Raw genomic sequence first — 27,323 nt, 5'->3', positions numbered from 1 at the left:
CACACAAACCCTAAACCTAACCTGAACTGTAACCCTAAAACACACGAACCCTAACCCTTACTCTCACCCTAAAACACATGAACCCTAACCCTAACCCTGACCCTAAAACACATTAACCCTAACCCTAACTGTAACCCTAAAACACACAAACCCTAACCCTAAAACCCACGAACCCTTACCCTAACTGTAACCCTTAAAACACACAAACCCTAACCCTAACCCTAACTGTAACCCTAAAACACACGATCCCCAACCCGACCCTGGCTGTAACCCTAAAACACACAAACCCTAACCCTAACCCTTACTGTAACCCTAAAACACACAAAACCCTAAGCCTAACTGTAACCCTAAAACAAACGAACCCTAACCCTAACTGTAACCCTAAATATCACAAAACCCTAACCCTAACCCTAACCCTAAAACACACGAAGGCTAACCCTTACTTTAACCCAAAAAACACACGAACCCTAACCCTTACCCTTACCCTAAATCACATGAACCCAAACCCTAACACTTACCCTAAATCACACGAACCCTAACCCTAACCCTTACCCTAACCCTAATGCTAAGACAGGTGAACCCTAACCCTAACCCTAACCCTAAAACACACGAACCCTAATCCTAACCCTAACCCTTAAACACACAAACCCTAACCCTAACCCTAAACCTAACTGTAACTCTAAAACACATGAACCCTAACCCTAACTGTAACCCTAAAACACATGAACCCTAACCCTAACCCTAAAACCCACAAACCGTAACCCTAACTCTAACCCTAAAACACATGAACCCTAACCCTAACCCTAAAACCCACGAACCCTAACCCTAACTGTAACCCTTAAACACACAAACCCTAACCCTAACCCTAACTCTAACCCTAAAACCCACAAACCCTAACCCTAACCCTAAAACAAACGAACCCTTACCCTAACTGTAACCCTAAAACACATGAACCCTAACCCTAACTGTAACCCTAAAACACATGAACCCTAACCCTAACCCCAAAACCCACGAACCCTGAGTCTTATTGTAACCCTAAAACACACGAACTCTAACCCTAACCCTAACTGTAACCCCAAAAACACATGAACCCTAACCTTAACCCTAACCCTAAAACACACGAACCCTAACCCTTACTGTAACCCTAAAGCACACGAACCCTAACCCTAACCCTAAAACACATGAACCCCAACCCTAACCCTTACCCTAAAACACATTAACCCTAACCCTAACCCTAAAACACATTAACCCTAACCCTTACCCTAAAACACATGAACCTAACCCTAACCCTCTAACCCTAAGATGCAAAGAGTACACAAAAACTTGAGGTCAAGAAAACCGTGCCGTGATTTTAGAAGACATTGAAGTTTGTATACAAAAATACAAAAACCTGAATTAAAAAATGAAAATGTGAGAAACTTAAAAGAAGTGCTTTTTTATTAAACATGGCTCAGAATTAAGACAATTTATCAATAGACAGAATAAAAATGAGTAATACAAAGATATTTTTCCCACAGATAATGTACATTCCTCTTTTTTTTAAAAAAAAGACATGGCATGAAAATGTCTTCTTTGTTTTTGGCTCTTGCTCTGAGTTTATTGTGTGACACTCTGGACTTGGAGTGAGAAATAAAATCAGAGGAAGATTCTTTTGGTGGTGTGGTGACATAACACTTCCACATAAATCAGTCTAAAACTTGCTACTGCATGTCATATTATCAATATAAAGAGCTCTAGGGATGTGTTTAAAGAATCAGCTTTAAAGCGTGTTTCTAGCATGACTTCTTCTGATGTACATGTGACGGAAAGAGCAGAGGAGACAGCAGAGTCTGATCATTTCCTTCACATTCTGAAATGAAAACAAAGTTCCCTGAAGTTAGCACAAAGCTAAGAGCTAATACCTGAGCTGTGGCAAACAGGATACAAATATTTCATGTGAGATTTTCACATACCAAAGATCTTCCCCTGCTGCTCATGGGATTCACTACATGCAGGTATCACCAGCAAACAGAGGAGAGACTGCTTTGTTTCAGCCAGCATTAAATTTGAAAACGTAACTGACAGTCAAGTCAGGGAGAAAGATTAAATGACGGCCACTAGGTAAAGCATGTTTGTGAAAAATCAGTATTAGTCCAAAAGCTCAGAGGACGAGAGATGAAGAGATGACATGTTGCACTCCAAAATGCGTAATGTGTGTTGTAATAAAGAAAAATAAAACAATCTTCCTCTGATCTTTTCTCACCCCTGGTTTTAGCTGTAGTTTATAGTTTTATTAATGATGCCTTGTTTCAGTCAATACTCGATACCTGCATCACTCTTCCTCTTCTTCAAACTGGTCACACGTGTGAGGATTACGGTGCTTGAGCCACATGGCTTTCAAGATCTTTTCTCTTTGAGTTGTGAAGATAAGAGGTAAAATCAGGCCAGAGGATTAGCCATTAATCCACTTCTCTGTGTTTGGAGAGGCTCATTTCTGTTTGTTTGGAGAGGCCTCATCCCCACAGTCACAGGTGGCTCTCCCTGATATAAAGTGATGCATCTGGATTACTGTCTTTACAGTGAAACATTCCTGACAGATTATTAACTAATCAGTATGTTCAGAAAAATGTGACTCCTTCAAGCCTTTCATCACCATCTCCTCCATCCTCTTAACTCCCCTGATCCTCCTCTTCTCTCCTCTACAGGTCAGGGGGAGTTAGGTTCCTGGACCAGGAGGCTGAGGCCATCTGAAGAGGACAAGAAGAGAGGAAAGACGATGAAGCATTATGACTCTGATGAATGCAAAAGACAAAGGATCATTTTAAGGCTTAATCGGATAGTGGCACCAAGTGGTTTGATTCCTCGTGTTCCTCCTGTTGATGTTCTCAATGTCAGTGGCTGATGGTAAATTCATGTACCAGTAGGAAGAAAATGTTATCAGAAACTTTTTTGTTACCTCGGGGCCAGCTGGTATCTCCCTCTGCTGCCGTAAGACCATCCTCTGGACTGTTTGGGATGATGGTTCGTGTCGTGGGGTCCTCCATCCTGGAAGTTTGGATAAAACTGATGAGGGTGAAAATGTTGGCCTCCTCTCATTCCTCCTCTGTGTCCTCCTCTGTGTCCTCCCCTCTGCCACGCTCTGTCTCTGCTTCCATGATGACTTCTTCCTCCTCTGGTCTCCTCTCTCTCCCTCCATCCTCCTCCATGATGTAGACCTCGGGGGTTTTCTCCTCTCTCCCTCCAGCTCCCATCACTGCCCGAGGCTCCACCTAAAAGAAAGACATTAATTTTTCATGTTATAAATCATGAACACATTCTTTATTGGACAGAGAACTGATACCAAAGTTACATTCCTTCTAAGAAAAAAAAGAAAAGAATTGAAGTCTTCCCACAATTATGTCAAGGCTTTCCACAGAATAGGAGAAACTACAGCCATATCATGACAGAAAAACACTCCCATTATGTCTGAATAACCTTTCCAGTTTTAAACGTTTCCTTAGGCTGAACGCTCACAGATCTACTTGTCACTTGTCATCCATCAATAAACCAGAAGATCAATATGAAACGTTTATTGTTGGTTCATGAAAGTCTGTGATCTCTGCTTCTGTTCACAAAAAAGGGTAAACTGAAAGAAAATCTAAAGTTTTTCATATGATCTACCCTCTTAGTGTCAAGTCACTGAGTGCTTGAAATGAAATACTGAATGCAGCTTCAGGCTCTGCACAGAGGGAGATGAAGCCTCCTAGACTGAGTCAGGCTGCTCTCCAATAACCACTCTGTGAGCACTAAAGTGTGAAAAACAGCGTCATGAAAGGATGTGGTGCATAAGTGGATGTGTCATTCAGGCCACAAGCATCAAACTTCTTTAAGGTCTATTTATGTGGCCTGTGTGTCAGCGTTTTCCAGATAAAGACTGAGGTTAAAACGACAAAAGAAGACAAATAAAATCAAAGAGATTAAAATAAAGGCAAGGCAAGTTTATTTACGTAGCACCTTTTGGCAGCAAAGCAATTTAAAGTGCTTTACCAGGGTATATGCTAAAATCCTGAGGTTGATTTCAATACCATTTTAAGACTTTTTCAAAAACCTTTAAAAAAGTTTTAAGACTTTATCGCAACTTTCAGTTGTTGTTGGCATCCACATTTTAACAGTTGTAGTTTACATTTTTACAGAAATGATGTAAGCTAAGGAGGAATAAAGCTTGAAAGAACAAATTAAACTAAAGGCAGGTTTATCCACACTCCCACAACAAGAAACAGCAGTCATTCAAGGCCAACCTGCTGAAGAAAATGAGAAATTATTTAATCATTTTTAAAATTTAGGACATGTGCTGGAGATTGTGTGATTTGCTTTGATGTTGTATTTCATTTGTCTTTATGAAACTAGAAATGACGTTAATTTATAGCTGTTGTTTATACCGCTCACAATCCTTATTGTTGTATTTTATTGTAACTAGAGTCTTTATGTATTTTCTTTTATTTTATTCTTTTTTATTTTTGTATTTTTCTACTGACTCCATCGATTTCTGCTGTTAACACAACAATTTTCCAGTTCAGGATCAATAAAGTAACTCTATTCTCTTCTATTCTATTTTAGAACTTTATCGGCTGAATGTTTAACGTCCCAATCAGGCGACATTTGCAAGGAGGAAAATAAATATTCATGGATATTTTTTGGGTCAAAGCTTGAATACCTTTGAAGCTTAATACCTCATAAAAGCACAATTCAGAATTTTTAATACTTTTTAAGGGCCTTAATTTTCCCACAGTTGATTTAGTAACTTTGAATACTTTTTAAGACACCACGGACACCCTGTTTACAGAGATTAAAAAGACATTGGTAGATCAACAAAACACATTAACAGAAAACAATTATAAATCAATTATAAATCAAAAAATACATTAATAATAAAATTAAATGACAAAAAGAAGGTTAGAAAAATAAGATAAAGCATAAAAGTTACCGTGCAGAGTTGTGCAAAAGATTTGAAAATGGTTTGTTGAATTATTCTAATAAAAGGCAGCTGTAAAAAGGTGAGTCTTCAACCTGAAATTAAAGGAGCTGAGAGTTTCAGCAGATCTTAAACTCTTTGGGAGTTTGTTCCAGATATTTGGAGCATAGAAGCTGAATGCTGCTTCTCCATGTTTAGTTCTGACTCTTGGGACGGTAAGCAGACCTGTTGACCTGAGAGGCCTCAATGGTTCATACTGGATTAGAAGATCACTGATATGTGTTGTCCTTCTCCGTTCAGCAGGACCAGCAGGAGTATTTTTAAAACCTATCCTCTGACAAACAGGGAGCCAGTGTAAAGACCTCAGAACTGGACTGATGTGATCCACTTTCTTGGTCTAAGTGAGAACTCGGGCTGCAATGCTCTGACTGAATTAATGCATATATGTGATTCTTCTGTCTGAGAGCGATCAATCAACAGAACAGTGTACAGAAGGAAAACGCAGACTGATTTTTATAATTTCTTTGAAAACTGTCAGATTAAATGCTTGAATTTTAATGATGGATCAAATCTGAGCAGCCAAGACAGCTTACTTTAAGAATAAGTACAATGCTGTTGACTTCTTTTCTTGGCTAGTTTGACTCTTCTTGCTTTCTATCCGCCAAAAACTACTGTTGGATAAAAGCTTTCTGGTGAATTAAAACGTGTTTCTGACAGAGATGACAAAGAGGCTGAACTTGGAGTCTTAGAGGCTCAGGGGTTACCAGTCGAAAAGGTCTAAAGAAAAATAACATCTACACTCATATCCAGAGTGAAACATACTTTGCATCAAGTGAGACCCAATCCAAGAGTGGGCTTGTTTTCATTTTCTCTGACAGAAACAAAGTGAAGAGACGTGAGAGCGCAGTTCTTACTGGATTCACTGTCAGAGTGTAATTGTGAGGGCAGGAGGCCAGAGGAGATATTTGCTGAGGAGACTAAACATCGGGCCTGATTCCAAACAAAAACCAAACCAGGCCCTCGACCGTACCACATAGCGCCACCACTACTCTCACGCACACATACAATACTCCACATCCCCACAGTTCTGAAGTAATGATTGGTGTCTGCGTCTGGCAGAAATGAAACACTGAGGTATAGAGAGTGAACAGCCTTCCATCTATAAAACCAGAAACATCCTCAAGAGACCCACAAGGGTTGACTTGGGCAAAAAGCAGACAGCTCGGCGCAATTTCAGAGACTCTGCGCCAACACGGCACACAGAGGAAAGGTTTAAAAGTCACAGTGTTGATTAGAAACTACAGCTTCATGTTTCTTCTAAGACTGACCACCGAGCAGGACTCTCAACTACAGAGGAGGGTTTCTTTTTCCAGCAGGGAGCTCATTTTGGCCAACAGTCTGCACACTGCAGTGAAACGCACAAAATAAGACGGTACCATTTATGGAAACAAACCGACGCGAGTGACTATGTGTGAACATGTGTGTATAATGAGCTGGTGAGGTGTCCTGAGACTGACAGCTCCACACACAGCAGATGAACAGAGAGGAATAAGAGAAAGAAACAGAGATTGGATGAGGAAAACAAAAGGGTAAAGAGTAAGACGGGCTGAGGGGAGGGGAGCAGAGGGAGGGAGGGGGAGGCAGAAGAGAGAGGTCTGTAATCAGATCGTCTTGTTGTGTGTCTTAAAATAGAGCTCTCCCAGCCTATAAACAGAAACCTACTATTACTAGTGCACTGACAAAGCAAGTCTCCGATGCAAGCGTGCACACACACAGTGGTATGCGTTACGGCCGCAGCACACATGGAGCTCGTTACAGCACGGCCCTCTGGGTAATGTGGTTCTGAGGGGCACCAGAGAACTACAACCACAGATGAACTGTCAGATTAAAATGATGCATTTCTGCTTTCTTTCATCAGAATGCAGCGTGTTTTTGCCACCAAGATCACTGGAGGCCTTTTCAGTCTTCTGTCTTTTATGCAGTAATTAGAAACAAAGAAAAGCTTAGAAATGTAAAAACTTAACGACTGGAGCCTGTAAAATAATATAGACATCAAAACATCACTTTTATCCGACTTGTTTTTGAAGCATTTTTGCTTATTTTCACTGGAGAGTTTACAGGAAACATGAAGAGAGAGACAGATATGACGTGCAACTGTGGCAACATGGTATGAATCTAAACCATCATACCACAAGGGTGCCATAGAAACAACAAAACATTTCTTAATTCAGGTCACAATGTTTTTCACTCACTAGCATTTAGCTAACCAAGGTGGTGAAAAACTGTTTTTCCAAAGATTCCTGGACAAAACAGTAGCGTAATTATCTCGCATGAATGACTACAGAAACAACATTTACAGGCAGGGTGAGTGTGCAGGAAGAGGAGAAAGGAGAAGAAATACAAAGACATTGAACTACCTGTAGATCAAAACACAACTCAACACACGTGGACTTATTACAACAACTGACAGCAGGACCTTTGATGTGTGGTGGTCTTTTTTGGAGGACAAAGCTGTAATTTGGATCTTTTTTTTTCACAGATTTTGTCATGTATTCCTGGAAAGTATTTTCTCAAATTTCTTCCTGTTATTATGTCCTCATCAATCTATCGCAGACGACAGCAGGGACAGGCACGAAAAGTAATTTAAAAACTCTGTACTTTTACGCTGATAGTAGCTGATCTTTGTAGGTTGTACAGAGGCATATGTAGAACTAATAAATGATGATAACACTTTACTTTGGAGGTCTGCAAATTTCATCACACTTAGGTAATGATTAAACAAAGGTTTTTCTTATTTCTTTGAAATTACCCCCCGAAATTCCATGAGCATTTGGTGAAAATTCGCACATAACTACTGACCAGATTCTGTTTTGCAGCGCGCCTGTACTCACAGTGTCTATCACAATCAGATAAGGCCAGTTTACAACCCCACTCTTAGTGAATATCACATATGAAGCCTTCAGTTGTATCATGTAAAACATTATAGTCCTAATCATAAAGGTTTATCATTTTGCATGTGATCTCAATTATGCATATCAACAAACTACGTATTAAAGAACTTGGTGAAATCAAATAACAAATAGCTAACTATCAACTGCTTATTGAGCAATTGAATTATTCTCTTAACATTTCAAATTTAATTATCAGAGGAAACAATGAACCTAACTTCTGTTTTCAAGAACTAAGCAGCTATTTATCACCTGCTTCTCTGGAAACAGCAGAAACGTTGGAATACTCCTAAAAACATTTTGTGGTGGGTTGTGATTCAATTTCAAATAAATTATTTGCTAGTCACCACCTTCTTATCTTGCAATTTGGAGTAAGTTTCAAAGAAACTGGAAAAAAAAACAGTTACCTCCCAATTGTGACTTGTGACAATAAATTTGGAAATTATTTTAAAGAAGTTATGTGCTGATTTCAAAGGAATAAGAAAAAACTTTGTCTAATTATTGCCTAAGTGTGATGAAATTTGCGGACCTCTAAAGTTCAGTGTTACCGAAATGATTATTTTGTGTGTGTAACCAACCATGTTAAAAGGGAAACTGCAAAACTTGGCAAGTTTTTTTTTTTTAATTATGCTATGAAGTATTCTGCATCTGCTTGTAAATTTTCATTATATCCGTAACTGTGTCATTTTGGATGATTAAAGACTTTACTTTTACTGAGAGGCAATCTGGTGTTATAAATGCCGTGTTTGACTATAAAGTGTGTCAGATCTCACCTGAGTGTCTCTCCCTGTATCTGGATCCTGGTGTGGTTTTAGGACTTTGCTCCACAGGTCTGGGTCTGGACAGAAGGACTCTGCCGCGCTTCCTGCATATTTCTGTGACTTTTTCTCTCAAGCAAAGAAACAGTTTGAGGCAGGAGGACTGAAGAGAGACAGAGAGAGGGGAGAAAGGCAGATGAAAACAAAACATTGCTGTATACACGCCTTGAAATAATGTTGTTCCCTCAAGGTGAACATAGTGGGGATGTCCTGATCAGCATTTTTTGCCCCCAGTACCCAATCATTTGATATTGCTTATCGGCCGATACCGAGTCCCATTCCGATTTTTGGGGTTTGGAGAGAACTTTGCTGAAGAAGAAAGAAAGTAAAGCATCACAGTTTCTTGTTTTGTGTGTTACCAATACTGAATTGTAAAAAATAATAGTTAAAGCTTATTAAGTCCATTTAACTTAGTCCAGCTAGTTTTGACTTTAAAACCCTCTGGATCCCAAACCCATTGGTTAGCTTTATGATGGCTAACATGAATGATCAGCTGAGAGGATCAGCTGGAGTTCCCTTTCACCGTTACTTTAAAAAAATGCCCAAATTGGCCTGATCCGATACTAGGGATTTGGGATCGGACATCCCTAGAAAACAGTACACATAATCAAACAACAAATATAAAAATGTTTGTTTGTTTTTACACTCACAGCCTCCACTCATACAAACTCATTCCTTTCTCCACTCACGTTGCTCTCCAGCAGCACACTACTCTCTGCACCGCCGTGTGCCAGCAGGTACTTTGAGTGGAACAGACGTCCGTCGAAGCTCTGCCAAGGCATCAGGGCAGCACTGGGCAGCGCACAGCCACTGGCACAGTTAGCGCCAAGCAGGTTTCCCAGTCCACGGACGTAGAGAGCTCCCAGCTGCACCGCGCGGCTGCAGAGGACGGGAAGCTGAGAGGAGAGGAAGAAAAGATGTTTGGCTGATTGTACATCTCTGTCAGGAGGCGATTCATCCTCACTCACAGTGCCTGAACATCACATTTCCAAAACACATAAACACAACCTTCAAGACAAACACAACCATTATGACCTTTACTTTTAACAGTTAAAATCAAAACTTGTGCTGCTGTTTCAAAGAACCATGTATTTTTTCCTGTGATCAGTTCCAGCAAATAACTTGGGTCTATAAACTCATTTCACTCAACAAAAAGTTCTCTTTAAGATCATCAGAAATCCAGAATTATGTGTTGTTGTGATGTTGTTTTTCCCTCAGGTATTACAATTTAGAGTTCAACTGTTAACTTGATCACGAGACACTTAAAAAAGCTTAGATAAATCTTTTTTTTCTTTTATACAAAGGCTGAAGATAGGGCAGATAGAGTTAATGCAGAAACAGGTGGGAGGTTGTGTTGGTTTTGGACACAAAGAGCAGAAAGAAACAAGAACCTGGAGAATAAGAAAAGGAGAAGATGATGAAAAAGGAAGGAGCAAGCTAACGGTAACGACAGCAGGCAGATGTTCCCTCTGTGTGTGTTCTTTCTACTCTCACCTGTCCCATGGCAGATAGGACTGATAACGGTGATTACGTGCACACACACACACACACACACACACACACACACACACACACACACACACACACACACACACACACACACACACACACACACACACACACACACACACACACACACACACACACACACACACACATCCCTGCCTGCCACCTGCTTTCAGTCAAACACAGCTTCACCTTCTAAGCACAATGAACCACTGGACTGATACACAAAGCCTTAAGGCTCTCACACACACATACACACACACAAACACACACACAGAGGAGAGACAAGAGAAACAAGAGAAACAAGAGAAAGAGCAACAAGAGGAGGGGCAGGAAAGAGAAAGTGGCCGAGTAAAAGAAGAGAGTATGAGAACACACAGAGTAAGGAAGAGGAACAATTGTGCGTGCACATGTGTGTGTGTGTGTGTGTGTGTGTGTGTGTGTGTGTCAAGTGGGGTGGAGGGTGCTTGGTGTAAATAGCTTTATGTGGTGTGTGGTAGCCAGGACAGACAGGCGGCTGTCGCCAGCCCAGCACTCACTGCCATTCATACACACACACATGCACACGCACACACCACAATCGCAGTCCCTTAAGGAAGGATGTTGCAACAAAACCAAAATCTACCCCCAACCCCTTTCTCCTAAACACACTCATGTATACATTTTTGTTTTGAATCTTGTTTTTCTCTGAGTTTCGTAGAAATGTGTAACTTGTTTTTTCTGGGGTGAGTAACAGGGACATAAAAACTCTGATGAGTTTTGCGTTGCTGTGATGTGTTTGTATCTGTAGCTTTCACACGTCTTCACCATCTGATTGTAAAAATGACAAAATGACATCTAGAGTAATTCCTTTCTGTGTGTGTGTGTGTGTGTGTGTGTGTTTGTGTGTGTACTTAATCCTTACACTGTTCAAACAGTGACCCCCCCCCCCTTCAGCTCTGAACCTCTCCCAGTCAGCATATTCAAATCAACGCCCAGCTCTAATTATTGTGTAGAAAACAGACGAGCAGCAAAAATACAAATTACCAGATACAAGTATTGTAATTAAGCACTCAAAATAAATGGGACTACAACAAGGCAGGAGAGAGCATGTGTGTGTGGAGCAGCACAGCTGACTCTCATGATTGTGAGAGCTCACATCAGATTGACCGAGCTCAATGAAGACTACAGCCGCTGCCACACATGCACGTGGGAACCAGAACGTGAAAATTCACAGAAATATTCAAGAGTCCTGAAATGTTAAAAACCATCATGATTACACCAAAACAAAAGCTTGAAATGTTTCACTTTGCATATATCACATATCGGTTTACCTAGTTTACCTTCTTGTCATTTTAATAATACAATGAGCTGAGATGTTCACAAGAGCCAGAAGCAAAAGTCTGTCCAACATCTGCAGTTTGTCCACACACAGTTTTAGGAGCATTTTATGGTTTGTTTGCCTATTTTTTCTTGAGACTCAATCTGTTGCTTATTTTACATTTTCTACTCACTTTCTATTACTGGAAACATTTTTTATTTGTTTACTACACAACAACTTGTTCACTGTAAACCGCAAGGACATTGTCTTCTTGCAGCAGGAAACAACAATTTGAGGGTGTGTGAGGACAGGAGCGCAGAGTGAAAAACGAGAAAAAAAGATCACTTTCTTTGACAGAATCAGTGTCTTCTTTGATTGAGGATCATTTGATTGTGAATGAAAATTAAGACTAAACTTTCAATACAACATATGTGTATGTTTTTGTGTGTGCAGGTGCGTGTAACTGACCTTGATGTGTTGAAGCTCCTGAGTGGATTTTAATCTCAAACATACAGCCTGGCTCAGGTAGGCATCCACATCCTCTTGTGACAAAGTGTTAACCTGAAATGCACAAACACACAAACAAAAAAGTGAGGATCAATTTTTTATGGTTGACCATCTGAATCACATCCCTGAGTATCGTGTGTGTGGGTCGATTTGTTTTGTCTGCTTGCTTTGCAACAATTCAACAGACAAAGAAACAATGCTGAATGCAGAAACAAGGCTGCCCGGCTGTGTGTACAAAACAAACAAACCCTGAAGCTGCTTAAATAGAAGAGTGACGAGGGAATGTGAATGCAGCAGTGATCAGACAACAAGAGCTACTGTTGTCTGTCAGCCTGTCTGGACAACTTTGATTGTCTGCCCCTCAAACAGTCTGTGTAACAAGCTGCTCCTCGGCCTGTCAGCCTGCTCGTCCTTCATCCATTTCAATGACTGACCCAGAGTGTGTGTCCGTCTGTCTGTCAGTGCAGAGGCCGATCATCATGAAATTAAATGTCAACTCTGTTTGTGTGAGAACAGGGTGTTTTAAATGCTAATGTGGCCTACTTGAACCCTTCTCATCCAGACTGCCTGGTTAAAATGTCACCTTTTATTTTTTTCCCCTGTTTTTGGGGTCAAAGAAACTGTTATAACACAGCTGTTCATTCATTTTCAACTGTTCAGATCCTGTTGGAAAAAAAAGCTAAGAGCTCAATTTTAATGGCCATGTGGTAAAAACCATGGGTTAATTTCATTACAACACTGGCATAAGGATAAAGCAAAGAACATATTTTAATAAAAAAAACAGTTAATGCGGAAATGTTGTTAGCTTTAAAAAACAACTCATTTTTGCACAACAAACACAATATTTGACATTTAAGGTAAAAAAAAAAAAAAAAAAAACAAGTTGATTGAATTTTTGTTAAAGAACGAGACAATAACATTTCTAATGGAAAAAAAATGAAGCAACCTTTTGTGTGTTTCAACTCCAGGAGAAGCACTGTATGTCTTTAAATAGCATTTTAAATGCTTTTTCACAGTTTTAATCGGTGACTTCATGGCAGCTTATTGTGCTTTATTTTTATTTGATGTATTGTTTCTATTGGTATTTTTCTTTTTTTTCTATTGTTATGAACTCTGCTCTGACCTGCCAGGGACTACAGAGGACAATTAGCCTTATGGCTAACTCTGGCATATTTACATGGATGCTGTCCTGAAATGTTCATTAACATACACTGTCCCTTTAAGCATTATGTGTTGGATACTGAATTTTGTTTTCTCACCAATGAGATTGGAGTAACATCAAACCAGGCAAGAGGACACACACCATGCCTTTTTTAACTGGTGTAGGTTGAAGACAAAATTCAAAAATGTAAATTCCCCAAGACAGCTCACTGTCATATTTTATATGTTGGGACATTTAGCATTAACCTCCTTTAAACATGCAACTAAAACACCTTCTTTGGTTAGATACCTTAGTCAAGGAGACATCAAAGCTCCATTTAAGCACCATTTATTGAGTTGGCAAATGAATCTACAGAATAATTTCTGTTTAGCTTTTGTAAAATGACGCAGGAACCTTTATCCTTGTGATGGGACACATTAATCTCTGTTGTTAAAAAGCTCAATCGCATGACGTCAAGACCAACCAACAAACTAAAAGCACAAATCTCTGCTTCTTCAGATACTTTGAAAAGCGATCACAGAGTCAAAGTGTTTCAAAACAAGGCTTTAGAGCAAGATTACAAAAAGCAGAAATGTTTGTGGTTTAACATTTGCAACCAAAACAAGAACACAATGGTTGTTAATGAGAATCAAGAAATGACTCTTAAGATATTCAAGCCCCCTGGATGGTTATCAGAGCAGTTGTTGACGTAAGAGCCGGAGGTTCAAAGACCAGTGTCTGTGGTTAAACTGGGCATTCACTGGGTGACTGAAGCTGCCATTAAGCCACAACAAAACAACTCAGAACAGACCATCAACAACAAATGTTTAGCTTTAAATCAAGTTGACAAAAGAGCTGAAAAATAATAATGTTATAGGCAAAATCCCAAATCAAAAGCTGGCTTGTGTGTTTGATACCCACTAAATACATTTGGTCCTTTATTGTCTGTTTACACAAATCAGCAGGAGTATCTTTACCTACCACACATTGCATTATCCTGACTGAAATGCTACAATATAAGCTATAAATTATATTGGACTTAACTGGTTCATTTAGCAGCTTAAAGAATGAAGCCCAAAAATGCACAAAGTATCAGCTACTGAAGATGTTTCCAAAGCTTTTTGAAAAAGGAAACAGCACAGAGAATGTTGTTGTGTTTATAATAACCTGTTTAAAAACACTCAACAAGTTAAAAAGAGGAACACAATTAGATTATAACTGTGTTAAAATCCATAATTTGTGTTAACAGTTTCTCTTTTACAGAGGAACTGTTGGCAGTAGAAATATATCACTTTTTCCAGATTAAAGATATTTTTTATACTCTGCAGAGACTTGTGTATCTCGGTTTTCTGTCTTGAGTTTAGTTGTTATTCGTAAATGACAACTAAAAAAGAAGAGAAATATAAAAATACCTGGAGGACTATGTAGGTGATGAGGCAGAGAGCAGCCAGGAGGGAGTCTTCAATCGTTCCATGCAGATCAGAGAGGTCCTGGCAGTCAAAAATTGTAAAGAAGGTCAAGAGGCGTAGAGCAGAAACTTCAGGACCAGTGCTGAACCAAAGGAAGTCCAGAGTGAGCTTTTCACCTACACAATAACACAGATAAAAAGAAAAGTCAAGAACAGCTTGGGATGCAAAACAAAGCATAAACTGTGACCCATTTCTTAAATATGTATTACAGAGGACAGTTCAATAAGTCTCCTCCGTGGCCGCCACCTTAACGTGGTGGAGGGGTTTGAGTACCTCGATGCTCCTTGGAGCTACGTTGTCGGGGTAAATTGCCCCCGGTAGAGTCTCCCAAGACAAATTGGTCCTAGGTGAGAGACCAGACAAAGTGCGGTCGAAGACCCATCATGATGAGTAAAACTAGGAACTTGTTTACTCTGGCCGGAGGGTCCCCAGAGCCTCGCCCTGGAGCCAGGCCTGGCGTTGGGGCCCGCAGGCGGCCTCCTGGTGGACCTTTACCAATGGGGCCCGGTTGGGCCAAGGCTGCATAAATGACATGGGTCCATCCTCCTGTGGACCCATCACCTGCAGGAGGAGCCATAGGGGTCCAGTGCAATGTGGATCAGGTGGCAGTCAAAGGTGGAGGCCTTGGCAGCCTGATCCCCGGTTACGAAACTGGCTTTTGGGACATAAACATCACCTCTCTGGTGGGGAAGGAACCTGAGCTGGTGTGGGAGGTAGAGAGATACCGGCTGGATATAGTCAGGCTCACCTCAACGCACGGCTTGGGCTCTGGAACCAACCAACCTTCTCAAGAGAGGTTGGACTCTCTTCTTTGCTGGCATTGCTCGGGTGAGAGGTGGAGAGCAGGTGTGGGCTTACTCATAGCTCCCCAGCTCTCTGCCGGCATGTCGCAGTTTTCCCGGGTGGATGAAAGGGTTTGCTTCTCTGCGCCTTTGTGTTGTAGAACAGCAGCTCAGAGTACGCACCCTTTCCAGAGTCCTTGGGACGGGTCCTGGAAAACACCCAAACTCTGTTGTCCCACCGGGGGACTTCAACGCTCATGTGGGTAATGACAGTGTGACTTGGAGCGGTGTGATTGGGAGGAACGGCTTGCCTGATCTGAACCAGATCAGTGTTCAGTTGTTGGACTTCTGTGATTGTCACAGTTTGTCTATAACTAACACCATGTTCGAACATAAGGGTGTTCATAAGTGCACCTGGCACCAAGACACCCTAGGCCACAGATCAATGATCGACTATGTAGTCCTATCAGCTGATCTGTGGCCGTATGTTCTGGATACTCGGGTGAAGAGAGGAGCAGATCTGTCACTGATCATCGCCTGGTAGTGAGCTGGATCAGATGGTGGGGGAAGATGCCGGACAGACCTGGCAGACCCAAACGAACAGTGAAGGTTTGCCAGGAACGCCTGGCTGAGGACCCTGTCAGAATGGTCTTAAACTCACACTTCCAGGGGTGGCCGAAATCTGAATGGACCATGTTCAGTGGTGCAATTGCTGAGGCGGCTGTCCGGAGTTGTGGGCACAAGGAGGGTGGTGCTTGTCGCGAAGGTAATCCCTGAACCCGTTGGTGGACACCAGAGGTGAAGGGTGCCGTCAAGCTGAGGTTGGCTTGTGAAACTCTGGAAGCACCTGGCAGGTACCAGCAGGCCAAGCATGGCGCAGCTCTTGCGGTCACTGAGGCATAAACTCGAGCGTGGGAGAAGTTCGGTGAGGCCATGGAAAATGGTTTTCAATTGGCCTCAAAGAAATTCTGGCAAACTGTCTGGCGGCTCAGGAGGGGAAAGTGGCCCCCTGTCCACACTGTTTACAGTGGGGACGGGGAGCTACTGACCTCAACTGAGAGTATAGTCAGACAGTGAAAGGAATACTTCAAGGATCTCCTCAGTTCTACCAACATGGATTTCATTGAGGAAGCAGAGCCAGAAGACTTGAGTCTGGCAGATTGACAGCCTATCAAAAAATAAAAAGAACAGTGTGCAAAAAAAACTCATCCATTGATCATCCTTTCCCACAAGCTGGTGCAACTTGATTAAAACCATATTTTAAACCAAACCTGACAGGCCAGTGCATAAAAATCATCAGGTGCAGTACCTGGGAGGCTGACTGGGACAGGATGGACAATGTCAGGTTCCTGCAGAGGGTTTCCAGGGTAGATAAACCATTCTTTGATGGCTGGAAGGTCTGAGCCTGAAAACATACAAACAAGCCACAGAAATATTGTTCCAGTGGAAAGACCCTCTTCCTCCTAAATATTCACACTGGATTAAAGAGATTATGAAATATGTCAAGCTTGAGAAGATAAGACACTCTCTTAAAGGGTCTGTTTTACAATTTTATGAAACCTGGAAGCCTTTCTTGATATTTGTTGAGAAGTTAGGAGCAGAGAGCATAATCCCATAATATATTATACATCTTTCTGTGTTAGCCGGTGCTAGTGTAGGATGACTGATTACTATAGTACAATACTTGTCCAGTGGGTGGGTTGATGGGTGGGTTTTTCCTTTTCCTCTTTTTTTCTCTCTTTTTGATAGTGGGTATATATGGTTTTCTATATACCTTTTTTCCTGTTTGTTTTGTAAATTGTAAAACTTTCAATAAATAGACCTTGATTTAAAAAAAAAACAAGCCACAGAAACACTTGGATGTAGTACATGCCACTTTTCTGACATGTAGTCCTGTCTTTACATGTGAGTCACAGAAAACACAAAACACACAAAATCTACAACCAAACATGGACTTCTCCTAAAGCCTGAGTACAGTGTGTGTTTACCTTGTTTCTTCAGATGTGTGATTATTTAACAGTCTTCAAGGTGTGCCTACAGAAAATGTGTGTGTGTGTGTGTGTGTGTGTGTGTGTGTGTGTGTGTGTGTGTGTGTGTGTGTGTGTGTGTGTGTGTGTGTGTGTGTGTGTGTGTGTGTGTGTGTGTGTGTGTGTGTGTTTTGGGACCTTAAATGTGTGTGTTTGTGACCTATCTGATAAATTTACTTTCTTACCATCGTGCCCATGCAGCAGCACCAGCCCATAGATGCGTTGTCTGCAGGGCTTAAAAACATGAGCTTGAGGCAGCAGTTCAGTGTCCTCTTCATCCTCCAAAGTGTTGCTACATTCAATGACGCCCTCACACACAACATTGTAAACCATAAAACCCTCCGCTGCTACATGCTTCTCCCTACAGGCCTGGGGAAAACCACAGAAAAAAAAAACTAAACTAAACTTTTCTGGTATTTTTTATGGTCAAAACAAGAGTAAAGGGAAAGAAATAGTGACATACCTTCAATACTTCAGCACTAACATGTTTCTCAAATGCAGAAACAGAGGAAGCTGTAGAACTGTCACTCTGCTGAGAAGCTTCCTGTCCAGGTAGTACATAGGAGCTAATTCCTCTCTGCAGCAGCTCTCTGAGAGGAGCTGACAAGTTCAGAGAAAAGAGCTCAGCCTCTTCCTCCTCCTTACCCCACAATGAGCTTACAAGGTGGGATACAGCCAGCACCATCTGCCCCTGAGGAGCACCAGAGTGTGATGAAGGGTTGTTTTGCCTGGAGAAATAACATTAATGGACATAAATATCTTCATCTTAACTTTAAAATCTTAACCATGACAAAAGCCAGGAGTAAAACCCAACACACCTGTATGTTGCCATGGCGTTGTTTCTAATATTCATCGTCTTTTCTGAAGACACCACATCATTTCCCAGGAGACAGGCCAGCAGTGGTAACTGGTGAACAGCCAATCCAGCAATTTGGCAGAGCCTCTGTCTGTCATACAGGACTGTGGTGAGCCTGTCAATCTGTAGCTTTGCTACAGATAAGTATGGGGCACTTAAAAAGAAAAAAAACTGCTAAAATCAGTCACTCTATTCATATTGTCATCAACTTAGCATTAAAGGGTATTTTAAACTGCACTCAAATTCAACATGTAGGCCGTTCTTCAGCAGTATGTCAAAACTATAACAATGTGATGATAGTTCAAATGAACCTGTCGTATATGATGAAGTCGGAGTCCTGGCCCAGGATACCCAAACAATTATGATGACGAGCATATCTCGCTATCTCATAGTCAGCCTCCTGCTTTGAACAAAACACTTCCTGACCCAGAGACCTGAAGAGAGAGTTAAACATTCAATGAGAAAATAAGAATAACACTGGGGAACACAGTTTTTGTTGAGTTAGTTAGTTAGGTCTGGCTCTCAACTAATTTTTGGGTGCTGATCTCAGTTTTTCTCTCTGACGTCAAGTTTTTTAACTATAGGATCCCCGTTTCCTTAAAAACGTGAAAAATACTATATTTAACAGATATGTGCTTGTTTTATAAAAATATTCAAAGACTGACATGCAATGAAATATGAAAAAAACAGGCACGACTGCAATGTTTATATAACACTATTTTGTTTTTACAAAGGATATAGCTACTGGAGGAGCTAGGCATGACCTGGAACAAAGGAAATGTATACCTACGTATAAAAATAAAACACTAAGATAGAATAGTTACAAGCTTTGAAAAGTACAAAAAACGCATAAAAGGAATTTAAACTTAAAACGGCATGCCCATGGTTACAGGGTTAAGAGAAAAGGCAGCTGAAATCCTCTTAATTACTACTTTGCCAGCTTTGTGTTTGTAGATATTGATCGTACTGACCTATTGGGAGCTGCACACACCTCTCACTGCACCATCTCAATTATGACTGCACAAAAAGTTGCCACATTGCCATGTCGTAAACAATTGGCAAGTCTTGCTTAGGGATAGGTACTTTTCACATTTGAAGTGATACAGTACCGATGCCTGGTAGCTGGCAATTGGTATCGGTACTCAATGGTACCAATTTTCTGTACTTTTGTGTGTGTGTCTGTGTGGCAATAAATATTTTTTTTCCACAAATAAAATGTCAACGTTTTTCAATTTAACATTTTTATTCTTTGATATTGGACCTTGCAATGCTGTGTTCACGTCCAGCATGGAAAATCACCTTCTCTTCCACTCTCTCACAGTCACAGGGATGCGTTTTGGTAGCTAAACATGGTACCATTTGAACCCACATGAATCGGTACTTGGTACTACAGATGGAATTCGGTCAGTACCTATAAAAGTATCCAATTCGATACCCATCCCTAGTCTTACTACAGCTAATTAGTGGAATTTTGCTTAACTGGAGGGTAAGCTGTGGAGAAAAAAACTTAGAGGATATCAATAAAAATTGTGGACACTGACCTGAGAGCAAAGCGTGTGAAAGATGCCAAACCAGAGGGCAGACAGAACATCTCTCTACCAGGCTGCTCACCATGTGACTTCAGGTAACGAAATACTTTAGATATCTCCCCATTCACTCGGCGTCTTCTCTTCACCTGGGAATGATTGCTGAAGATGGTTTATGGGTTTTAAAAAAGTCAACATTTTCAACCGCTGCACTGAAGTTCTTCAATAAAAACTGTAACAGACTGGATAGAGCTGACTTTTTTTTAGCAATGAGGAGATTATTTCCCTACCCACTCCTTTCTTTTCTGCTCCTCCACCACTCCATCAAAGAAGAAGACGAGTCTTATTCCAGCTGAGGTGAAGGCCTCAACCCAGCTCTTCAGCAAATCCATGAACTCCCTCCACTGCCCTCCACATACCCAGTCCTTACATGAGTACCAGTGGCAGACACAGGCCATACCATCCACAACAAGTGTGGGGCCTGAAGAAGAGAGGTTAAAATGAAAATGTTAAAGAGAGCAGGTCTGCAAGATAAGTAACTAAAGTGAAAAACAATCCCACATGATGGACAAGATATGCCCAGTTTATATTTTTGTAGAAATCAATACTACCAGCTCAAGTTTTAGTTTTAGCACTCTATTTTCCTTGGCCCTGGTCTTATTACTTATCCAGATCATGAGTCTTGAATCTGTCTGTCACTCATAACACTCTGTTTGTGCTTCTTCTGCCTTCGTCTTTCTAATAAAGATATATGACTGCTATTAGGACCCACAGTCTAAGTATTGTTGCCGCGACTCACACTGTGTTTGCTATAAGCTGATTATAAATACAGTTGTTAATGTCTATTATCAAATCATTCGTGTTCCAAAGGAATCCCTTGACTTGTATCTGTTTTTATTGAAATGTATGTATGTAAAGAAGTTAAAATTTTGCATGGACACAAACCATATACTCAAATCTGCCTCTCATTCCCACAATGCATGTTTCTCACAAATGGAGCCCCCTTTAAAGGGGAATTACACAGACTTTCCAACAGTATAAGCTTATTGCAAAAGAGAATTGTTCCATTTAAGAAATAGTCAATCAAACACGTATTTTTGTGCTAAGTTTTTAGAAATATAAAGCAAAAAGGCTTAGCAGCTGTACTGCTACAATAACTTACAATAGCAACTGCTACAATAATATTATCAGTGGATTTATGTTAACCAGCACTTAAATGTGTTAGTATAACCTACCAGTAACTAAACGCTGTGAACAAATGTTTACTTTATGTATTAGTATCAGCAGGGCAAGAAATGTAATTCAATATTGTGTTAGCTTGTTTCATATTGTGTTTTCATTTCACTTAAATAGTCTACTCTGCATTTTATCAAAGATATGCGTTTATTATGTTTTATCATTTGCCCATCTATGCAGCACCATGATGCTTTAGTCAAAAATGACTGATATATAGCTTCAATACTGATTTGACATTAAAAACCTTTAACAATTTCCCATCCCCTCCACTGACCTAAGAGCGTAAAGTTTTTCTGTGATACAACCTCCCATTCTGCCCCTCCTGCACACTGAAATACACTCAACTGGAGGTGTTATCTGTGGTTGTGGAGTCCTGCTGGGTTCTGGCAACATGCTGACTGGCCAGTTCTCTCAGGTCCACAGTCACACAGGTATCCGGGAAGCAACGCTCCATAAAATACTGAAGACCTTTTACACCCATGTCTGCAGAGAAAAAAACAGAAACCGAGAGAAAAGGGGATTCATCTTGCTTAGTTCAGTCAGACTAGACCCTTAATGCTAACAGTTAGCTTAGCTCATAGCCGATGAACTCATTCCTTCAAACGCTGCTGTTGTTCTTGCCTTTAAAAAACAACTCGTCTTGTACTAGCCTGTGTCTGTAGTCGTGTTTGTTTCTGCTAGTGGCTCGCCCAGCACAAACTTACTTCAGTCTCTACAGGTGCAGCATCTGTCTGGGTCTTGTTTACTAGCCGTTAGATGCTAGTTACTTCCTGACACTGCGTGTGGCGTCATCACGTTGCAAAACAATGCGCACGTGCTAGGTAGTAGGAACTCATTAAGGATTCAATGAAAAAAGGTCATTTTTTATTTGGGATTAATGCAAAATTGACGGCATGGTAAGATATTGATGTGAATTTTTTTTCAGAGAAGGACAAATTTGGCTGCTCCTTTGGATAGCCATAGTATCAGAAAAAAAAGAAGTAAACATCTTGATGAGCCATGAAAGAAAATGAACCACTGAGGGTTCTGTGGGCTCAGTCCACCCATAATAACTCCCCAGGCTTGGATCAGAGGCAGGCTAATTGCCCTCCAGGCTCTCCTGGAGAATAGGGGCTCTATTCTGGAGTCACAAGCTATTAGGTCCACCTTCTCCACACAAAGCCCCCAACCCTTCCATTCTATTGTCTGAGAGGAGCAAGGATAAAGAATGGGACATATGCTGGATGTCACTCCAGCTGTCAGCATCTGTCGTTCCTCTGCCAGATGCTCTGTGGGTTTGGAGGACAATCCACCCCTCCCAGTCAACTGATCTTCAAGTAGGGAGGGGCAATGTTGTAAATCCAAGCACCCTGGAGAGTAGTGGCCAGTCACAAGGACCACAGGGATTTAGGTTTCTAGAGCAAGTTTGTCAATTTTAAGTTCAGTTTTTCTGTTCATCAACAGTTAGGCCTTGAACTGACTAATCCAGTTTGGCTCCAAGTTGGTGGCCAGAAAATCCAAGAGACTTACTCCTTTCATTTGTTAAATAAACATCAACACACAATACACCATGACACACAAACATCAGTACAATACAACAAAACTAGCTAGGACAAATTAAAGATAATGGATATTCTGGGTTCAGAGGCACCATGTCAAGTTAGGCTCTCACCAGCTCTTAAGGTCCTTTAAATTTATAACATGATCAAGTCATCCAAAATCAATCCTATTTATATTTCAGTCTGATATAAAGTGCAGACAGTCATCCAGCTGTTAGATGATGAGAGAGAAGACAGGTGCCGAGGTAGTAGCCCTCAAAATAACCACTCACTATAGAATAACTATAGAGAAAATGCAGTTATTAAAGGATAAGAAGTAGAACCTGACTTGTAGTAGTGATAAAATCTTGATATATTGAAATACTAAGATTAAAATGGATTGCATATCCTAATGAGAAAAGAAGCTTGGATTCCTTTAAAGTGAATGTTCAAAAATCAGAAACAACACAGCCTTGCAAAGAAATTTAAAGAAATCTGTCTCTGAGAAGTCATAACTGGTTCATGATAATGTGAAGAGATGTTAGACATTCACCCTCCGAAAACAGTGTTATTAATCAGTGAAAAAAGCCTTACTCAGTTTTTTTAAACCGGATACAGTTTGAGTCTCTTACAGCTCACACAGTGATCATAACTGGTTCCTTTTAGACCGTTTTGTGTCAACCATGAAAAATATAGATACGAAGCATAAACCAACTGTATCATTTTCTATGTATATACCATCTACACCTATATCCATTTACTATGACCACAAGAGATAAAAAGTGAAAGGGGTTTTTATAATCCTTCATCACATATTCAGCAATCACTGTGTTTGGGTTTGTTGTCTATTCATGCTGTCTCTTTTCAACTTCCTTCTCCTCCTACACAGACTCTTCCTTCACCTCTTCAATCCCCCCCCCTTTGAGTCCCTCCCCCTGTAGCATCCCCCTCCTCTTCTCTGCTTCTGACCAAAGCTTGACTCAAGAGAAACAGAGGCAGATGTTCCAGGAGCACACGACTGCCCTCAGCCCTGCCCCCCAACACCTCCCATTTGTACTGGATCAGCAGTTAACCCCCGGAAAGAATTGACCATACAAGTACACACACACACACACACACACACACACACACACACACACACACACACACACACACACACACACACACACACACACACACACACAAAGAACACCACTGCACAAATCTGTACAGGCTCAACAGTTGTCCAACTGAACGGACAATACATCCACACACACACACACACACACATGCATCATGCACACATGGAGAGACACAAACATTTCTGCACACCAAATGCTGACCAAATCCCTCAGTGTGCCTGGTAGTAGCCACCCTGGGGTCAGGCCTAGTGTCAGCGTCCAGGGCCCAGGGTCTCTGTGGGCAGCTGGTCTGGCTAATCCTGCTGCTGCTGGAGGCCACTGGTTCTCAAACCAAAGGCCAAGGACCCCTGGGGAGCCACAGGCCTGGGATCTCAGGGAGCAGGTTTGTGCATAATGAAGGTGTGTGTTTGTTTAAAGTCTATTAAAGATTACATACTAAAAAAATGTCAAGGCTTAAACTGTGAAAACAGTGTCACATCATATAGCTTATAAAAAAAAAAAAACACTTTTATAAAAGATACTGTAACTCTCTAACGTTAGAAAACGTTAATACATCTGTGGAATAATAACTACAGCTGTACTTAATAAAAACAAAGATTTTGAGGGAAAAATAGATATATGAAGATATATTATTATTAGCATTATTATTCCTCTTGTTGGCTGTTTTTAATTTTTGAAAAAAATGAAATGTTAAAAGGCATGTTTGCCTGCAGCTGTTCTGTGTTGTAATTTCTATTAATATTATTGTTACATGATTGTTGATTTGTATCCTGTGAAAGAAGGGGCAGATACAATAAGAGTTTTCTTCTTCTGTTCCTTTTCATTCAGTTTTGGGGATCTTTTATTTTTTCTTTGTATCAATTTGTATTTATAAAGGAATGAAATAAATAAATAAATAAATAAATAAAAAATATTTCACTTATCGCAGTTTACTTTGACATGGTTGTTGAAAATGTAATAGACTTATTTCCTTCAAAGCTAGATGGGGTTTGTTTGTACTGTACATCCCAGATTGAGACAGAAGGTAGACAGCCTCAGGTTTATGTCTCTCATGGAGAGGGGGCGCTGATGTTGCTGCTATTAGTCCACCCACATGCCCAGCCCTCTATCTTTGTATCATTTGTTTACATTTTTAAAATGATAAAATTGAACAAATGGTACAAGAGTGTAGTGAATCTGACCAATGACCAATGATCCAACTTGCAACACTGGAGTTTGTGAATATGAGTGTCTCTTCGGCCTTTCTTGCACTCTTTCAACCGGGTTACAAATTAAATATCCCAGGCAGCACCCAGCTAATTACAGTCTGATTTTGTCTCATGCATGTGGAAACATGGCACAAAGGGGGTGTCATTTGTTGTGCCTCAAACTAAGAGTCCCTGAGAACTCTGATTCCTATAACTGACCACACCAAATGCAGCATGCTGTGTGCAGCAGTGTGTTATGTGTGTGCCTGTGTTCATGTGTGTGTGGGTGTCGGTGTGATGGCAATATTGTGGAGGTTCCCACGATGGCCATCCATCCATCCATCCATCCATCTCTTGGCACGCACACACACTCACACTCACTCACACTCACACTCACACACACACACACACACACACACACACACACACACACACACACACACACACACACACACACAGAGAGAGAAGCCATATGGCCAGCTACAACCCCTTGCATGCCTCCACTGTGCTTTGGCCCATCATGCAACCAGTGGCTTCACCTACAAAGGCATCTGGCCTGGAAATGAGTGTATGGAGAGAAAGGAAGAGAAAAAGAAGATGGGGGAAATAGAAGTGAAGTATAAACATGAAGTTTGGTGAAGGGAAAACTAAAACGCAGAAACAGAGTAAGACTTAAAAACAGATAATAGGGAAGCCATTTGGTAGTTGGTTGGTGTTGTGGTGTTTGGTGAGCAGATGGCCAGGGCTCGCGAAGGGGCGTGTCTTGTCCTCGCGACCCTTCACAAATCACACGGTTTCTTCCCCGAGGGGCTCGCGACTCGCCGTTCAATAAGAATCAATGGGAATTACTCCGCGAGAGAAAGGGATGAATGGGCGGCGGGGCGCGAGACCTCTTTCTTTGTTGTTCCCCTGCGTGTCACAGAGCTCCTGGTATCACACACACACACACACACACACACACACACACACACACACACACACACACACGCGCGGGGAAAACACACGCGCACACGAAGAAACACGTACACACACTGACAATAGGAAAGCACTTCAGTTAAACAATCGACCTCCAGTTAAACAATTTTCTAACCCCACACACGCGCACGCGCGCACATACACACACACACATACGAAGGGGGATCAGGTGGGAGGAGTTTGTACTTTCTGCTGTTTCCTGAAGACACAATTAGAGAATCTCCTAGCATAAATTATGTTTTTAGAGGAAAATGAACGGGAAGAGAGGGGAAAGGAGGGGTGACTTTCTATCCCACCATGCTTTTCAGTCACGCTTTGCTGGAGTAATCGGCAAATGTGTGCCACGTCATGGTGATGAATGACTGATGGTATATTGGCCTAATACAGGGAGGGAGGGAAAGCGCACCGAGGACCTCTGAAAGTCGGGATGAGTGTAAATAAAAGGCCTCAAGAGAAGGATTTTACGCCACGCCACATAGGGGCATTGTACCTATTTGAGGAGGGGGCTGAAATCAACTAGTTAAATGAAATGAGCAGCGTCCTATAGCTAAACACACACAGGCTATACGGGTATCTGGAAGGACTGTGGCAGGGCAAGGATAATAGTTTTAGAGCTTAAGGTTAAAGGCCCTTCAATCAGCCAGGAGGGGTGTAAAGAGCACATCATGGACACACAGCCACATTAGACATAGTATAAGACACAGGCTTCGCATTTATCTGCACACTGACCCAGAGGGGGTTACAACTCAGCAGGGTCAACAAAATTATGCAATGATAGGATCACAGCAGCTCCTCGGGCAGCCATGCATAGAGGTGAAAGTGTGGGTAGGAAAGCTGCGGAAAGAAACAGCAGACAGGACCAGACGAAAATATCAATGAAATAGCTTCAGTTGGAGTTGTTTATGAAGACCCTCGCATTCTCATCTCATCCCATGGCCAGGTCTGTTCTTAATGTGGGAGTGAGTACTCTTTAGTGGGTTTACCTGTTCAAAAGTTTATCTGCAAATGTCCTCATAAATGTCACACATCACTTATAAAACGAAGGCACTGACTTTTGCAGAGAGAAGTATTAAGTCTGTTTTAACACGTGATTAATAGCATCTTGACCCACCTTTTATCCTTTAACAACTGGCATGAACTAATACAAGTTTTGGGGGAAACTGCAGTAACGAGGAACCTTAAATATCCAAAATACAGTCTTTTGGTCAATATATCCACAACCCCTCAGCTTCCCAGGCAACAGATGAAGTTCACATTTTGTCCCTTACAAGATGAGATGCTGATAGAGTTTGGAAGGGTCACACTTCACCATGTGTTGAGCATACCCCTCGATGACTGAATGTTGGCTAGAATGTGGCTGGATGCTAGCATTAGCCACTGGGTTCTTAAATATACCACTTAATTTGAGATGTGTTCCTCCATTTAGACAGGCTAATTAATCATTAAAAAATGTAAGTATAATGATTAAAAGACAACT

General features: G+C 41.2%; 1 protein-coding gene across 3 annotated transcripts; it reads right to left on the bottom strand.

The window, feature by feature from the left end:
- Positions 1–1,437: 1,437 nt before the first annotated feature.
- On the bottom strand, positions 1,438–21,834 carry fam120b (family with sequence similarity 120 member B). 3 transcript variants are annotated; one of them, XM_074667220.1, is made up of 15 exons: positions 21,751–21,834; positions 21,392–21,529; positions 20,101–20,291; positions 19,826–19,959; positions 18,596–18,718; positions 18,247–18,438; positions 17,892–18,156; positions 17,614–17,797; positions 16,711–16,806; positions 14,563–14,735; positions 11,971–12,063; positions 9,386–9,592; positions 8,652–8,799; positions 2,936–3,248; positions 1,438–2,726 (listed from the first exon to the last, which is right to left on the bottom strand). In XM_074667220.1, exons 2-15 carry the CDS (start codon positions 21,525–21,527, stop codon positions 2,696–2,698), a joined length of 2,286 nt encoding a protein of 761 aa, XP_074523321.1. In that variant the 5' UTR covers positions 21,528–21,529; positions 21,751–21,834; the 3' UTR covers positions 1,438–2,695. The 3 variants fall into 3 exon arrangements, with proteins under 3 accessions (XP_074523321.1, XP_074523322.1, XP_074523324.1); XM_074667221.1 differs by lacking the exon at positions 21,751–21,834 and having other exon boundaries at positions 21,321–21,407; XM_074667223.1 differs by lacking the exons at positions 21,392–21,529; positions 21,751–21,834 and having other exon boundaries at positions 19,826–19,972; positions 20,101–20,263.
- Between the last annotated feature and the right edge of the window lie 5,489 nt (positions 21,835–27,323).

Source organism: Halichoeres trimaculatus, unplaced genomic scaffold, assembly GCF_033239565.1.
Source record: "Halichoeres trimaculatus isolate MK-OKI-2021-1 unplaced genomic scaffold, fHalTri1.1 fHalTri1_scaffold_3, whole genome shotgun sequence".
NCBI classification, from domain to species: domain Eukaryota; kingdom Metazoa; phylum Chordata; class Actinopteri; order Labriformes; family Labridae; genus Halichoeres; species Halichoeres trimaculatus.
This window is presented reverse-complemented; position numbering and strand designations above follow the sequence as displayed.